Raw genomic sequence first — 17,488 nt, 5'->3', positions numbered from 1 at the left:
AAGCATTATTCTGTTGGCTTTTTTTCAACTCTATACGTAGATAAATGACTGTGTTTAAAAAGTAGCAGATTCTACAAGTGAGGAGACTCCTGTCTCCAGCCATTCCTGGTTGTAGTGACTTCCCTTCCTTTCCAAGCACTAACCTATGCCTCCCAGGTCACCCACAAGGTAGGCATGAACCATTTGCAATGGCAGCTGCTTTCCTCTTTCCTTTTCAAGCAGTCACTGCTAGCAGGAGACCCCCACATGCATGTCAAATTCCCTGCTCCCTCACCAGCTGCAGTGCTCACTCCTCCCTTTGAATGCTCCTTCACCTTGTGAATATCCCTGTTCTAGACATACTATGCACAACCCATTTAAGTAGGTCTCAGCTGCCACTCAAATATTTCCAACAAACTGATTAACTTCCTTCCACAAAACAGGAGTGATTTCACCACGCGTGAGACTGACAACCAGGTTTCACTTGAAATTAAATAAATCAAATTAAGCTTAGCTATTTGGTGTGATTAATGTGAAAGCGTTTGGTCTCTTTCTGTTTCCATTTGAGACAAGTTTGAATAAACTCTAACTCTGGAAAAGTAGATCCAAACTTGACAGCTCTGCTTCCTTCTGCTTAGGGTCTAAACTAAAATGATGTGTCCCCACAATGCCTTGATTTTGGGGTCTCAATCTGGAGAGAAAAACTGAAGTCTGTATCCAACATCTGTTTCTAATGCTAGGAAAAGCTGTACATTGGGAAAGACTCTATAGTTGCCTGATAAGAATATCAGGCTTTTTTCACCATGTGAGACAAACATTTGCTGAGACTTAGTTAATCTCATACATACTAAGTAATTTCACATGGTGAAAGATGTGAAACAAACTGTTGCTGTTATTTGTTGCCATAGCAATTCACAGTTGTTATACTCTCCAAAACACTCTGAACTGCCTATATAAATATTTTCATACTAATAAAGTTAAGATCAGGAAGCCAAAGATCTAAATGATACAATAATAATTTTTAAAATATTTTAACAAATCTTGGGCAATTTTTTTTTTTTTTACTGGGTTCTTACAACAGTTAGATTTCTATGTCCCTATTCAGGCACCTAAATAAGTTATTTGCTTTTCCAAAGTTGATAAGTAACAAGATGTTTTCACTAAAATATAGACTGAGTTTAACTTTAGGCAGTTGTTTCTTAAAAAGAATCTCAGGAGTCTTTTTTTCTACTAAGTCTCAAACACAGAGTAACGTTAGCTCTACAATTTACAACCTATCTCCAGCCCTGTAAAAAATTCTTTGCCTGTTCTAATGAATTGGGCCCCAATAATAAATGTCATGTAAAACGTGTAATATTGGCATAAGTAATTAATCAGAAACTGTAAGCCAAGATTCCATGGCTGCAGGGAACTTGTTCTTGATGCCAAACTATTTTTTATTTCACCAAAGATGACAACAAACATAGCAGTAATTTGTAATGAGGGCAGCAGCCTAGAAAAGATTGCATGAATCAAAAAAATTGTAAAAATAAAGCATGACACTTCCATTTTGCTAGGCATACTTCAAATAAAACTACTTTTCCCCTCTATGAGAAGAGACTTCACCCTAGCAGATTTACATTCACCTTTCGCCTTATTGTATGCCTTGGAAGAAAACCGGGCTACTTCAGATGCAGGCAAGTTACTGGTTGGCAGATACCTACAGGTATTTTACTCCTCATGTTCTGCAGTGGTTTGCGGCTTTTTATGGTAACACGTCGATATACTTCTTCATCAATATTTAAAATACTTCCCAAATCTGGGACTGAAGAGTATGAATCTATCGTGCTTGTTGATGGATTAAATGACTTGGTTACTTCCGATCCTCACTACTTTCCAACCACTAGTTTAAAAATCAAGCCAACGCATAAACTGTTCAAATCAATCTTTTCTCGTGGCTCCACTGAATTTTATCAGTTTGGCTAGAACTAGAAGTACCACTGCCTACACTGTACAAGAAATTATCTAAATCAATGATTTCCAACCTTCATTTAAGTATTGAAACAGATTACTTCCAGGCACTCTGGAGTAATTGATACAGAACATATTTACTAAAAAAGTGTAATTTCAAATTAACTTAAACTACTGTAAAACAGATTTAAGCCTCATTTATCACAGTTTAGCTTTTTCTGTTTTTTTAATATATTGTCATAGTTAGAAGCTAAGTTAGCTTAAACCCTTCTGAATGTAGTTGTACAAGGGATAAGCGTAGATCAAGCAAAACTGACTTCTAAACACGCTCTAGCTGAACAGGTGCAACTTGCATACGTAGAAAATCCATTTTCTGTCACGAGAAAGCTGCAAAAACAAAGTAGGTTTGTGTTGGGGTTTTGTTTTGTTTTGTTTTTTAAATGCTGACCTTTTTAGTCATCATTTACAGTAGGTGTTGAAATCTGAAAATATCAAATATCTTACCAAATGCCCTGTCCTTGTAAGATCTGTAGATGTAGTTCTAGACTCAGACTGCTAAAATTTATTAAAGACCAAAAGACAAATCTGGTGGTCTCCTAAGGTTTTCACACTACTAACTGCCAGAATTTCTTCTCTCCCAAACACAGTAGGTTGATAGTAATAGATATACGCCCCAGAGTACTTTAAAATCCAAAAGTAGGGGAGAATCTTCATGAGTCTGCAATGCCCAACTGTACTAGCGAGGAGTCAGGAATATTTATGCCATTTACCACCAACAGCCTCAAGGGTTTCACCTTCTCAAGGCTCATCATTCCCTGTGGCCATGTGCTAGCTGCAAAAATTTGTCTTGAACCCGCGAAGAAATGCAAGGAGCTCTGATTTCCCAGGTGAGATTTTTTTTTTTCTCCCCTCAGTGTTTTACTGTACTCCTGTGTAAAAATAAAATACAGGTGATCTTATTTCCATCACATTCCTATAGCTTAACAGATTTGCTGGGTATTCTGTTTCAGCGAGAATGACCTTCCTATCTGTATCCCCAGAGCTAAGCTACGGCAATTGCTACAGGACTCCCCAAGCAGCGGGAGGAGGTCAAGGCTTGACCAAGCAGGGCTGACTAGGTAACACTGTGTTTAAAAACAGGTATATGGGAGGGGCTGACCATAGCAATCTGGAGGTCAGTTGAAGGGGAAGCATCAGTGGTTTAAACCAGTGGAAAGAGTTACTGGGGGGAGGCTTGGGTAAACAATGTGAAACTTGGTGCACCTTGCATAGCAGAGCCATTCTGCCCACATTTCCCAGTGCTTCCTGGCTTGCCCTCCTCATCCACATATGCTTCTCCTTATGCATCTACCTCCTTCTGTTCCCTCTTTTATCTCTCCACGCTCCTTCTCTGCACTGTTTGTGGCAGGAGGGAAGCAATGAAGTCCCACACATTACTGGCTGCCCAGTGCCGAGTCGCCTGGGTACCTGTGTTCCACCCACTTTATGATAAGTAGCTGTCACTGGATCAGGCTAATCTTACGATCTTGCTGACCTCCATCAGGGCTCTGATTCATACTCTTTTCCAATGCAGGTCTACAGAGCAAACTGACTTTTTTCCCCTTCATTCACATTCCTCTTCTACATCTTTCCTCTGGCCTCTCACTGACATCTCTCCTAGTCCTTTCAGCGGGTGATACAGTGCTTCCCAGATGAGCCCCCCAAAATTGCCACATTTCACTCACACCAACGTAGCACATTCCTTGGAGCATTCAGATGTAAATAAGATTCAGCTTCCCTCTGCACAGCATGAAATAGTAGAACCGTTACTAATTTATACTGCAAACTACTTTTGCAATAAATTAAGCTGCTAGAGACCGATTATGTCAACCTGGAAATAGTGCAAATTTGAAAAAAAAAAAACAACTCTCAGAACTGGAAACATTTTGAAGAAAAATTATTCAACCTTAAGGGACCATTTAAGTCCTCCAAAATCAAAACTGCAGATCCAGCAGGAACATTTAATACACTGGAACCAGTGGACTGGATTCTCTTCAGCAATATGCAGGCTTGTCTGCATACGCAAATCAGTGTGCTGTAGCACAATGGGGAGAATTTATGCCTTACTAAATGCAAGGTAAAATATTTCAAGGCAGAAAGTTTCAGACAAGCTAATGCACTATAAATTCATACTGAGGAATAAAGCTCTATGTTTAAACACAGGCATAAAGCTCTACAGTCTTGAAAATGAATTTGCCTCTGGAGTATTCCCTCATCTTTACTCTTAAGTTGATATTCCTCATGGGACCGCTGCACAGAAGGTGCCTCATAGCAGTTTAGTTCAAGTTTGAGCAACAAGCAGGGGCTTGGTAATGTGAAAGTTGAAAGATTAATACACTGAAGCAGCCTTAACACTGTCAAGGTGTCACTTGAGTCATGAAACTAAAGAAACCTGGAAGGCAGCGTGGCAGGCCCTTTGTCTTTTTGCAGATTCTATAGATGCAAAATCCTCTCTACCTTGAAAAAAAATGTTCTGTGAGGCTTATCTTGCAAAGACTTCTTTCTTGCTCCGTTCTGTGAGTTTCTATTTATGAAAAAACAGCATACCCCAAAAGAGTGTTTTTTACATACTCGTGAAGAAGAAAGAAGCAAAATGTGTCAGCAAGAATTAATTTCTAGAGCAGGAGGGGGAAGAATTACTGCATAGCTAGAGCGGACTGAAAATCAGTAACTTGTAATAGTTAATAGCTGTACAGAAAGAAATACACTTCTATTTTTTTCTGTTACTGACAACAACTAACCCAACAATTCATTTACCGTGTGGATAAAACCAAGTATTGTCTTGGGGGTTCCTATAAAAGCGAAAGTGTTTGTGGCAGAGCTATATCTGTCTCTTTTACAAGGAACTACATTTTAAAATGTACCTTTTTGTCCTCTACTTAACTAGCTTGCAAGTTTTTATGGTTCTGTTGGTAAGTATTTTATGAACTTTTACAACTGAAAAAAACATTCCAGAGTCTGAGGAATTTTAGGCTGAGCAAACTGATGCTCTTAGCTCTAAAGTGACTTTGAAAACAACTACAAGCACTCATATCTTCATCACAATGTACTAAGAAAAAAAAATTACTAGGCTGATAAGAAGGCCTGCTTAGTTTAGCAAGGACGTACGGAACTTAGCTAAGTATGTCTAGTTCTGTACTTATTTTTACATATGTTTTAGTAATAAAATTGATATTATATTTCATTAGTAAGCCACAGAATTTTTATTAACATTATCCAACCACTACTTGATAAAAACCTGAATTCCCAATTGTGCTTACCTCCTAACTGGAATTTTCCCATTTGTGTTTGTTAGAAAGGCCAGCTTCATCCAGCTGAAATTAAGAATGAAATATTTTAAAAATACTATTTATTAAAATTGGGATCTAGGTACTTATATTTTGATGAAGATTATTGCCATGTCTATGAACCAAGTACAAACAAATAATTGTTCTGCAATAAAAACAGTTTTCTGTAACCTTTTAGTGCTTGAGGCAGAGCAGTTCTTTAACTGTAAAGGCAAAAAGCAGCCCAAAAGAATCAGTATATCAATTAACATGATTGTGAAGACAAGACCGACTCATGGGGTTCTGTTTGCATATGCATAAATGAAAGAACAAACCAGACAATAATTAAAACATACGATATCAATAAATCAAATGAACATTTATAAATTCTCTTATAGTTTCTCCCAGGCAGGTGTCAGACATAGACTTGAGATCTCCTATGATCACAATGAAAGATAAACTCTAAACTAATTTAACACCATTTTCTTTATTACACTGTTTTGTGACTGCAAATGTTGAACTATGAAAAACAAATTTATTTTTTTTTAATTCCAAGAAGGAAAATACAAGAACAGAAAAATAAAAGAGAAAGGAGAAGAAAGTAAGTAACTTACTGTTTCTTGAGACACGTCATTGGGCTGACATTGTTAGCTCTGAAGTTATGTATGATGGATCCAAGCCCTTCTACCCATTGCTAAAAAACATGAAAATACAGAAACACAAAATTAGGAAAACTGAAGGGGGAAAAAGTAGGAAAGTTTATCTTGGGGAAAGGTTCTTCTTCATTGCAGATATGGATAATGTTAATAACTTGAGTTCATGAAAAAAACCTGCCCACTTCACAGCCTATAACACCACAGAAAAGTCCAGCCATGTTTTACCCACTACTATTTCATCCTTCACTAAACAAAGTGATTGTGTTTTCCATTCTTCCAAGTACTCCATGTAGCATCAGCGGTGCTATTAAAACAGTTTATTGCCAGTAAAGGCAAGTGGTCCATTGATTGATTTCTTAAGCCTTTTATTTATAGCCTGTATAAACATATGCCTCCCTTTCAGTTGAGGCTGGCAATATAGTAATAAGCAACATTATACAATATATGATGACTTATTTAACTGGGCCAGTTTTAGAAAAGGAATGAAACAAAATATTAATAAGCTAGAGGAAACCACAGGGAGGGACAACAATTGTTCTGTGACACTGACCTCGTCTAACACCCTGTTACATATTCAAGTCCCACTTGCTTTCTGGCTTTCATCCTTAAAAAGCAAAACATTCCAGTAAGCATTAGGATGACTTTCAGCCAAGAGCAGCATTACAGCACTTACTTATGTAATTCCTTTTTATGGATATATTTTTCTACTATAGCTTGTACCTAGACTTTGCAGTACTGTATAGAAGAAGCTTAAGGATTAGGCTGATTTCAGCACTCATCGATTTCAGTAAGAATCCTGGCAAGATAAAGCTATAGGAACAGAAAAAAATGACAGCACTGCAAGCCAAGTTCAATCTCAATTATGCCATTGTAATACTAGGATTACTCAACAGATAATTTACACTGGTGGAACTGAGACAGGATTTGGTCCACTGCTTAACGTTAACGTTATGAATAAAGAAGCTTCTTGCTTCCGGCCAAATTCTGTGCATGCAGCTTGAACTGACTTGGGCAGACTCCAGAATTTGACACTTATAAATAGATGTAGATGAGTATATTTTCCTTTTCATGAATGACTGCTGTACATCTGCAGAACAGATGAAAAAAAATCATAATTTATATAGGAGGAATACTAATGTATTTGGAAAATGGCATATTGTAAACTGCAGGCAGTAAATCCCTAGGGGCTAAACCAAGGTCTAAGGTGTCAATTCATCAGATAAACACACTTAAGCAAACCCTTGTACTCACAACACATTACAAACACAACACAAACTCCTTTTTAAACAATTGTTAATCAGACTCCCTTAAAAACAGAACTTATAAACCTATTTTGCTTTAGGAAAAGTAGCCATTTAAGACATTTATTAATATATAAATATTCCTTTTCAAATTATCCTTTTAAGGAAGTACTGCATAAAATATGTATACAAATAAGAATAAGTGATATATCTGACAATCAGTTGAAAATAGAAGTCTGACTTCTGTGAAAAGCTAGCATTTGGGGCTTTCTCTGATGTGGTTTTGTGCTTGAAAACAACCCACCAGTAAAAGCCTGCCCCCCCACTTGTCTTTTCCCAACTGCATCAATAAGATGACTTAGAAGTCATAGGTATGGGTGTACTGTCTAGGGATATAAAGAAAGCAAGGTTCATGGGAAGAGATAATATTATTTATTAGAACTGATATAATTGGGAGTCATTGACAGACTTGGGGAACACTTACCTTTCTCTACAAATGTTCCCTCACCTAAGATGATATAGGAATAGTGCTTGTGATAATTTCAGGATAAATGCCTGAGCAAGTCTTACATATATTTCAGTCTCCTAGAACTGTCGAAATTCAACTATCATCATTCAACTATCATCAACTATCTACGACTGGGGGTGAGTGTTGGTGTTATGATTATTTTTGGTTTTGTTTTAACAGTAAAATGTAACACTACTGCTGCATTAACACTGTCACAGCTATACAAAAATTTATCCTCGTATGATCTGAATTAGTCTGCAGTCCCTTAAAAGCTACTCAACCTTTCAACACTGACCCATAACGTAAACTGGCATATGCACTTCAAACAAAAAACCCTTGCAAAATTAAATTACGCAAAATGCATGTTGTGAATAAGCTTTAGTCTTTCAAAGCTCCCATTTTTTTCTTCTAAAAAACGAGATTCGTGCAGTACTGGCAATGTCATAATTTCAATAGGAAGTAAACACAGATCCATTCTGATTTGAAGGCAATGGGCTGCAACTATACCAGATATAACAAAATCTAACATTCAAAAGTATGGTTACCCAGCACTCAGTTCTGAAGCTACTTCTGTACACCAAGAACAGCTGCCATAAAGGAACACTACTACAAAAAAACCCAAAACAAACCAAAAACAAATATAGAGAGAAATCAATATCCTAATCACTTGCCAAGTGATTTCTTTGCAGGATTTGTCCTGATGATTCCCACTTTAGAGGGCTCCCTAATTTTTTTTTCAATGATAATGCCTGCCCTTTCCTGATAGAGATGCCAAATCAGGAACTGCATTCCCTTATACTAAAAGAGCATGGAACTACAGCCAAACACTGATAAACCACAAAAGCATCACATCTCTGCTGGCACCAAGCAGGGGAGTAACCTAAGAGTCTCTGTCCATCTATGAATCATCTTTCCATTGGCATGATGTCCCCTGGGCAACACGTGACAGTTTGAGAGACACATTTGCCTATCTGTTCCACACCACACAGCTGCACTACAACGTAGTATCTGGTTGCTTGCACTTCAGTTTGGGGCTAAAGTAGCTTCTGGAGACTTTCATCATGTATTCCCCATGGTTACCAGGTGGCCCCAAATTAACTAGCAATAAGAGAGCTGAGGAAAAAAAAAAAAAGGCTTCTGAATTGTGAACATACTAGACAGAAGCAAAATGACATAAGATGAAAAAATTTCCTCATCCATAGATTAATATACAGGCTCAGTGCAACACATTCAAACTTTTTGTCCTTCTGAGCCAGAATAGTCTCCAAATAACAACTATCTTCATAATCACTTTTAAGGCACTGTGATCCAGTGCATGGATATTCACAAAATATCCAAAGCCTGAATACTCTGACAAATATGAAGCTGGCAATATATTGCTTTCCTGACAACAAACCATTCCCAGATTTAATGTACACTTGTCTGATGACCTTGTGGGAAGGATGAAAGAAGAGTTCAGATTCTTCTCGGCTAATGTGCTACGAAGAATACAGCAGCAGCCTTGCTTGTATGCTATGACAGCACTCCTTATTTTACAGATGAAGCTGAAAGACCTGTAACCCTATGTAAGTAAACAAGGATAAAGATCCTCAGTTCCCTTCTTTCATGCTCAGCATTTCCGAATCACCACCTCTCCAAAGAAGGAAAATCTTATAACAAGATGAAATTCTGAAACAAGGTAGATAGGAAACACTTCACTTGGGTCTTACAGAAAGTAGAGTTACAAAATGTTTTTGATAGAAACACAGTATACGTTTGACAGAAATACAGTATACATTTGACAGAAATACAGTATACGTTTGATTTTTACTGATGTTAGTCCTAAATATTTTCCAATTTTCAAAATATGGCTCAGTACTTTAATCTGTCAATGTAACTCCTGAATGGCTCTCTATATATCAATAATTATTCCGGTTTCATATAAAAGAGGAATCTGGGCCCTGCTAGCTAATCCTAGAGAAACAACCACCACAAAAAGGAACAAAACCAAAGACAAGTATATCTTAAAAACACAGACCCTTAGGCTGACACAAGAGGCCAAAATCTAAGCACACTGCAGGCTGGAATATGCAGACTGTGTTGTTTCTATCTAACAGGTTCCAACATTGTCAAATATCTTTATAGGGAGGAGGTGCAAGAAAAAGCACTCTCCGAGCTTTTGTTGTAGTACTCAAACGTTTCTGAGGCACTTAGTGACCTTGTGTTAGCTGGGGTTCATCGATGAAACACAGGCAGCAGTGGCAGGGCATCAACCGCTCATTTAGAAGCATTAAAAAGGGCAAAAACTAAGAAAGGCTAAAAATCACTGTAACCTACAGCTCCCGAAATTCTAGACATCTCACCCACGGCTTATTTATGGATGAGGTCAGTATTATCCAGACCTCTTGAGATGATTTTACCTTCACTTTTTCAGTGCAGTATCTCTACTTAATTCAAGCATCAGGAACGCTGGGGAGGCAAGGAGGCACTGCCCTCTGATTTTGGTATTCAGTGCCTGTGACTGGCTGTCAGAGTCAGGGGTTCGATAGCTTGAAGGTTCAGGAAACCCACGGAGAATAGGAGCGTGTTTCCCAATTCTTACCAAGACAGACATAGCTTGGGCAGGATTCCCTGGTACTTTGCCCTCACTCAGCAATGCTGTGACCAGTAGATGTCCCCCTTCTCTCAACACAGATGTCTCAGAAGTAATTTCTGTTCTATGAAAATTACCATAACTCTAACATAAGACAGCAAAAGCAAGGATACTAGACTAGTGATGGTGTAAATCCTAACCCCCACCTGACCAACTGCAGCACAGACTTGCAGCATATTGCTATGAAAATTCTGTTACAAGATAAATGGGACTTTTCCTACTTTCAAGAATTTAATCAGGAAAGATGAGGCTCGCACAAACACCCTGTATCGGGAATTGCCTGATGTGTCCAGATCCTTAAACAAAGCTTTACACCCCAGAATGACTTTTCCAGCATTGAAGGGGTCTACTCTGAAAGCAGCTGGAAAAGTGGTTTTCACTGCTTTTGGATACAAAGACAAACATAGTGGAGCTTTACACTGTGAAATCGACCTCCTGGCTACAGAGAACCAGGCCTGAAGTTTTCAATTTACTGATAACTCCAAGTGGCATAGCCAAGAAAGAACACAAAAGAAAAAGGAGAAAAAGCAAGCACGTTGAAATCACAGATGCGTAAGTACAGGCTGGCTAGGATACAAAGATTTCTCTAGAGAACATGGTATTACATACTTGGCACAGGACTACCTGAACATGTAAGCAGCAGTCATGTATTTAAGATCGTCATAATTTCGAAATTTTTATTACGTAGGCTATGAGATATAAGCCATATACTAACACAATGGGACAGAGAACAGCAGTAGACTTTTAGAGTTCTGTTCAAGTATGTTCTGCAGGTTTCTTGGAAAGTTTTGCTTTGAACCATCAAAACAAACCAAAGCTATGGGAAAACAGAACTTTTCTGTAATGTGATATGTGTAGGATATTCCTGTGGGAATCTTCTGCTACCTTCCAGTTGCCCTCCCAGAAATATGATTTGTGCAAATAATTAACGGCTTGTTTCACGGAAAAAAGTCAGGGTCAACTGAAACAGAACTTTTTTGTAAGTCAAAAAGAGCCATACAGTAGAATAGCAAGAACAATGACCAGCCTGAATTGCTTCATCTTACCAAAAAGATGGTGGTCCGTTTAACTATTTTAAACAAACTGAAATCAATTTAAAAATCAAAAATACTATTCCAACTGAAAAGCTGAGAAGCTTAAAAACATCAAAATTAAATGCTTTCAACTGCAGTCATCTTCAACACCATAATATTATTAGCTGTGAGATAAAGCTTGCATTTTACCTTTATGTTGTTTGTTAGCATATGAGTAACAAAGCATTTCAGCACGTGCTATTCATTCTGGTGCCTCACAAGTTAGCCATCAATGTGTGATTCACTGTCTCAGTGAGTAACAGAACTGTAGAAAATATCTCTTTTTTATCAAATCCAGCTATGCCAGTGTAAAAGGTTATTCCACCCTCCTTCCCACTGTCTCCCCTGTGGCTGTTCCCATCCATATCTACTGCCAGAAGAATTGTGTGCGTCAGCACTTTCCAGAGCCAGGTTATCTTAAACACCAGTGTGAGCTTTGCCCCTAAATAGGCGACACGAGCTTAACGCTATGGCTCTTCCTTGAAGTGAGTTAGAAGTGTTCACATAAAGTCCTCTGCCAGCAGGGCAGTGGGAACAATACTTCCTGACAGAAGGGCAGAAACCATCAGCTGGAGACATGGTCCTTCCCAACAACACAGCTGGATCTGGGAAAGAACAACTGTCAGGACAAATTTAGCTCTGGTAAATTTGCAGTAATATTAAAGAATGTAAAAAGAGTTAACTTGACTAAGGTTAATCTTTTAAGATAAACTCCTTAACACATTGCCGAAGTGGATGAGCAAAGAAAGGAGACAAGAAGTCCAGATTTTGGGTTGCTGAACTACAACAGCTTAATTGGACTTCTGCCAGCTTTGGATAGGCAGCCTACATGCCAAGCGCTAAGACCTCACATCAGCCCTACATTGCTTCTGCACTGTGGAAATTCACCCCCAAATACTCATTGGCCTTTTCAAATGTCCTAGATTGAGGAAAGCAGATTATCAGATTACTAGGTCACAGAAAGTCCATCTGGGAAGTAAAAAAGAAAAATACACACATATGCTCACACCTCTAATATGTGTGCGTGTGTTTTAATTTTAGCTCACAGTAATTTATATAACCTGATTTAATCAGGATTCCAAACATTAGATTTTAAATTCCTCCATCTGCAGTCACTCTCTACTACCACAGTGGAGTTGCTTTAGGAGTGGACCATGACAGCTGCTTGCAATCAGAGACAGAGTACCCTCTATTTTGTGGTTGTTCTGTTTTAAGAGTGGAAATGAAAACCAATTTTTCAGCTGAAAGCACCAATAAAATTTAAGTAGATAGAATGTAAATACCAGAGCTGGAGCTTGGAGACAAGCAGAGAGATAATAAACACACTCTTGTTGTTGGAATAGCTATACTTGGAGCTCAGTGATGACTTGGTCAGACCTGCTAAGTCCATCACCACAAGAGGCAGAGGAACATGGGGCTGTCCCAGCGTAGAGATGATGACAGATCACAACGGACAGCCTGTGACAAGCTCTGCCTGAAGGGTTCACCACTGCCCACAGTGGGCAGCAGCTCTGCGCATGCTTACCTGCCACAGTTGGGACACCCCTAAGGAACTGCCCCAACACTCCACCACCCTGTCCTATCCACCTGGTAGAATCTGCTTCCTGCTGATACCACTCCTTACATGGGTAGCCTGAGGAAGCCAGGAACTTGCATTAATTTTCTTCTTTGTCACAGTTACCCACTCCTATCTACAATCCAGCCTTCAGTGAGTAACAAGTACTTCTTGTCTAATTGTTAAGCATTATCTACAGAAGCAGAATACCTTTTTGACCTCCTCCTGTCACCATAAAAAAAAAAAAAGGGTTCTGGGCTTTTGTATTTGGATCTGTTACCAAATTCCCTTGTTTTGAAGTACCCCAATCAGATGCCGACCAATCCTGACCTTGGTTTACCTGAGGAAGGGCCAAAGTAATGCTTGCCTTCCTCATGGCAATGGTGGGGACAAACAGCAGAAACCACTACAGATGTATCACACGTATCTGGGCTGCTTAAGCTGCAATCATTGCCCCTTATTCTCCAAACTCTTGCCTCTGTAACTTCGCAAGGACAGCTTACTATTGAATATGGATTAATTCAAGACCTACTTTAAACTGCGGCAGTAGCTGCATAGCTACTTAACGCCACATAAAGATTCACTTCTAGAGGAGATTTACTATGTCTCAGAAGAAAGATGTCTTCTCATGAACAAAACAGGAAGAATTAAGCAGGAAAAGCTCTATGTGCAGATAACTCCTAGAATTTTTTGTTTTAGCACAGAAGTATAGTAGCAAGTTGATGTACTCACTAAATATAAAAGGCCAATACAGTACAGGCCAAATGACTTCCCATATGACCATACCCCTACCAAAAGCACAGCTTTAGGTGCAACTTAGGAAGCTCTATATTGTTTTTGGATTTATCTACTTTACCCTCTCCCTTGTGTCTCAAAGTTCCCAGATCAGGTGGATCACTGCTGTCAATAAGTTCTGGATATATATTTTGGTGGAAAGACTCCCAAACGCAGGACACTCACATTTATGGGCCTCTCACAGAGCCTACCCTCAAGCAGACTGCAGTACTACACAGCATTTTTGGTAAGCATCTTGGCAGTTAATGAAGCAGTAGATCTTTTAGACAATATAATTGGCTCACCTGTTTTGACAGTCTATGTAAATGGCCAACATACTCCTCACAAACCAATTAGTCTAATACAGTTTACTGAGATCTAAGGTGGCTAAAAAACTTAACTCCAACAACTTTTTTTTTTTCCTCTTCCCAGAATAAATCAGAGACATTGTTGGGTTAAGTAAAAAAGTGAATGCTGCCAGCATCTCCTTTTCTTTGCTTCTTAAATGTTTTCAAAACATAACTGTGGCAGGTTATTTCCCTGAAAGCCTGCTGAAAACATACACAGTAAAATCAATTTAGTGTACCCATTTAAGTTATATAAGTATGTCTCCTATCACAGAGTTTACTCAGTACTGCCAGTGTTTAAAGAGCTACGGATCCAAAGCAAGGAAAAACCAACCAGGCCTGCCAAGGCATTTAGTGAGGCTGCATTCAGCAAACAGATACTCAGTTTTAAAGGAGGGGATTTAGCAGGTGTGTGTTACTGATCATTATTCAATGTTTATCTCACAGGCAAACCAGATTATAATACACCTTAAGTACATACAATCAGAAGGAAACCCAAAAATGTGTATTTTTAAAATTCATTGAATATCTGGCTCTAAGCTAGTAGCATACTATCAGTGCGCTAGATCAAGTTTTTCAGAGCAGTTTACAGCAGACAGATTGAGTACCAGGCCGTGGTGGAGCCACAGAACTTGCATTGTGAACTGCAATCTTAAGCTCTCAGGAAAGATGACGTGTAAAAAGCACCATTGTTTTCTTAAGACTGTTCCATGCCAACGGGAAACAGAAAAGAACCTGAGTACGCTGGAATCCCCTTTAATTGTAGAGAATTTTCTTTCCTGTTTTTGTCTTTTCAAATAATATGAACCACACAATACAATTAGGTTATCACTGAACAAAATTTTGGAGGGCTGGGGTCCACCCACCAGGAAAATGAAAGTAATTGCACTTTACTTCAGCATCCCCTCTGTTATAGATCCGCTGCACAACCATCACATAGTCTGCTGTGCAAGCCTCATGCAGAGGTACTCAACAGTTGAGGGAATGCTGTGTCCTATACTTAATGGTCTCAGTGTCTACTTTTGATAAATCACCATGCATGCAGAGGCTGATAAAGTAACTATTTCTTTTCACCATGGCACAAAGACATGTTACAGAATGCTCCAAATGGAGGTTTGCTGTCCTTTTGTAGACTGTGGCAGCAGACATTAAAACAGGTATTTCAGTCAGCAAAGCAGACTGACTTACTCAAGAAAAACAATTGAGTACTGCTGAGGAGCTCTCCCTTTTCTTTTTTTTTTTTTTTTTTTTTTTTTTTTTAACTCCCACGCACTGTTTAATTGTGAAATACCTTGGCTATTTCTGTGTTTTCCGCTACCATGAAAGTGAAGCTGATGTTCACCAGATCTGTGCCACTGCAAACACACACTATCCGTCCTTCCAACTCATTTTCTGATTTTCCAACAGCCTCAAGTGCAGTTAGTATTTTGGGATCCTGTTAAACAGAATAAACAAACTTGTTATATCTGCAAAACTTTTGTTATGCAATGCACTATGGATGCATTTCCATCCTCACATACATTAACCTTTGCCAATCATCTTAAATGAGTGCTTTCACTTAGAATTACTGTGCGTAAACCTGAAACCAAAATATTCTAACAATTAGGAGCGCAATTGTGAGAATTCAGAAGTAAATGAAGTATTTTAAGTATATTTTAGAAAGTTAAATTAGAAACTATATATATTTCATCATGAAAAAGAAAGATTAATCACTCCAAGGACTGGAAGTAGAGGAACAGCATCAATCTCTAAGTAAATTATTCCATCTAGTTAAGTCCATAGTTATGATCTGTGTGACTTTTTGGCTGTTTCTTAATGACACATTGTACAAGCTGGTATCTCTGCTGAGGGTCAAGGGCATAAAGAGCAAATTACCTATGTAAAGACAGAGGTAAAGTCTGAAGCATATTGGTATGGTTGTCAGCACATGAAGCATGGGGTTGTCTGCAACACCACTTCTCATGCCCCTTCTCTATGGGGGAAAGATTTTAGTCTATGGATTCCCAAGAGAACTACTAAGAGATAGTTATCTACAGTTAACACAAACACTTAACACATGAAAGTGGAAATGCAGAGGTATTACCAGATATCTTGCTTCACAACAAATCTTTTAAACTGAAGGCCCGGAGGAGGGAGGCTCACAATTTACTTCAGAAAATTCTATGTATTCCTTCTGAAGAATACCACTGAGAATATTTCCAAAGTTCTGGGTTTCTCCAGAACTCCTAGCTAATACTGCTGTTGATATTCTTCAAAATGGCAGACAGTGACCAGCTGCCCTCTCTGACCATCTAACTGCATAAAGAGGAATGCAAACAAAACTTCCTACATTTTATATCAATGAAGCAAGAAGATAGAATGCATTTTAAACAGATAAGAACAAAATCTGGAATACGAATAATTTTATTCCAGATCCCTAAAACAAGTATCACAATACATTGCTATAAAATAATCTAAAACTCCTGACATGTACTCTTAAGGTCTGTTGTTCAGCTTTCACCGCGTCCTGAAAGCTGAGCACTGTACTAATCAGAAAGACCAGATGACAGAACCTTCCCACTGCAATCCCATCAAATTACTTGACTTTAAAACTTCAAATTTTAGACTGTGATTGGGAAACAAAAGCTGAGTTGCTCATACTTTTAAAAGAAATTAACTTCATCCTGCATTTCACCATCAGTTTAAATAATCTTTGTTTAAATGAAGAGTATAAACTAACTATAGAGTACCTTTGGTACAGCTCCAAAACGAACACTGTTGATCAGGGAGCACTCTAATACCTGTCCTTCCTGAAATGGCAAAAAAAGGGACAAGTTCAAAGGTCTGTTGACACATGGCTCCATTAGGAATTGCAGCAAAAATAAACAATGAATCTTATCTGCAAACACAGTTAATTAACACTAAACAGTGTATTTCCCTTTTATATCAGTTAATCCCCTCTTAAATACTTCACTTCTGTCAATTCTAAAAGTCTAGGACTAAGCTAGTTTTATAAATAAATTAACAGAGTATTTTAGGTTTTTAGAAACTAGCCAGAATATAAACCAAGTGCAATAGTATCTAATTTATATTCCTTACATAACTATAATATACCTTTCCTTCACTTTTCCAGCTCAGAAAGAAGCCAAATTCATCCACTTGGAAGAGACAGTTGCTTTCAAAGACAAAAGATTCCTATAGAAAAGAAAATACAGACCATTATTTTAGCCAGTTCGACAAATGTCATAAACTTATCTATTGTTCAAAACCAAAAGATTGTTACATTTTTACCCGAATAAATTCCTGGAGAATTTGCTATTCCCAAAGCAATGAGAAATGAGGGAGGCAGGCTTTTAAAAAATGATAAATTTCAACAATTTGTCTTTTTGCTGCCATTTGAGACATTAGGATGCACTTAATATTTTCCTACTTCTTTGCAACTATGAAGATTTGTTTCGTTTAATAAAAGCAGTGATTCTTAACTAATCA

The 17,488-nt window shown here is 38.2% G+C and overlaps 1 protein-coding gene across 1 annotated transcript in view; it reads right to left on the bottom strand.

Moving 5' to 3' along the window:
* Positions 1-17,488, bottom strand: part of PLCB4 (phospholipase C beta 4) — a 189,528-nt gene that overhangs the window by 73,065 nt on the left and 98,975 nt on the right. The window contains exons 3-7 of the mRNA XM_082481716.1: positions 17,114-17,194; positions 16,750-16,809; positions 15,312-15,455; positions 5,849-5,928; positions 5,229-5,282 (exon numbers count right to left, since the gene is read on the bottom strand). Of these exons, the coding sequence (XP_082337842.1) occupies positions 5,229-5,282; positions 5,849-5,928; positions 15,312-15,455; positions 16,750-16,809; positions 17,114-17,194 (419 nt within the window). The remainder of the gene's footprint in view (positions 1-5,228; positions 5,283-5,848; positions 5,929-15,311; positions 15,456-16,749; positions 16,810-17,113; positions 17,195-17,488) is intronic.

This window comes from Vanellus vanellus (genome assembly GCF_965231255.1).
Source record: "Vanellus vanellus genome assembly, chromosome: 3".
In the NCBI taxonomy this organism is placed as follows: domain Eukaryota; kingdom Metazoa; phylum Chordata; class Aves; order Charadriiformes; family Charadriidae; genus Vanellus; species Vanellus vanellus.
The sequence above is the reverse complement of the archived record's forward strand: the minus strand, read 5'-3'. Positions and strand labels throughout refer to the sequence as shown.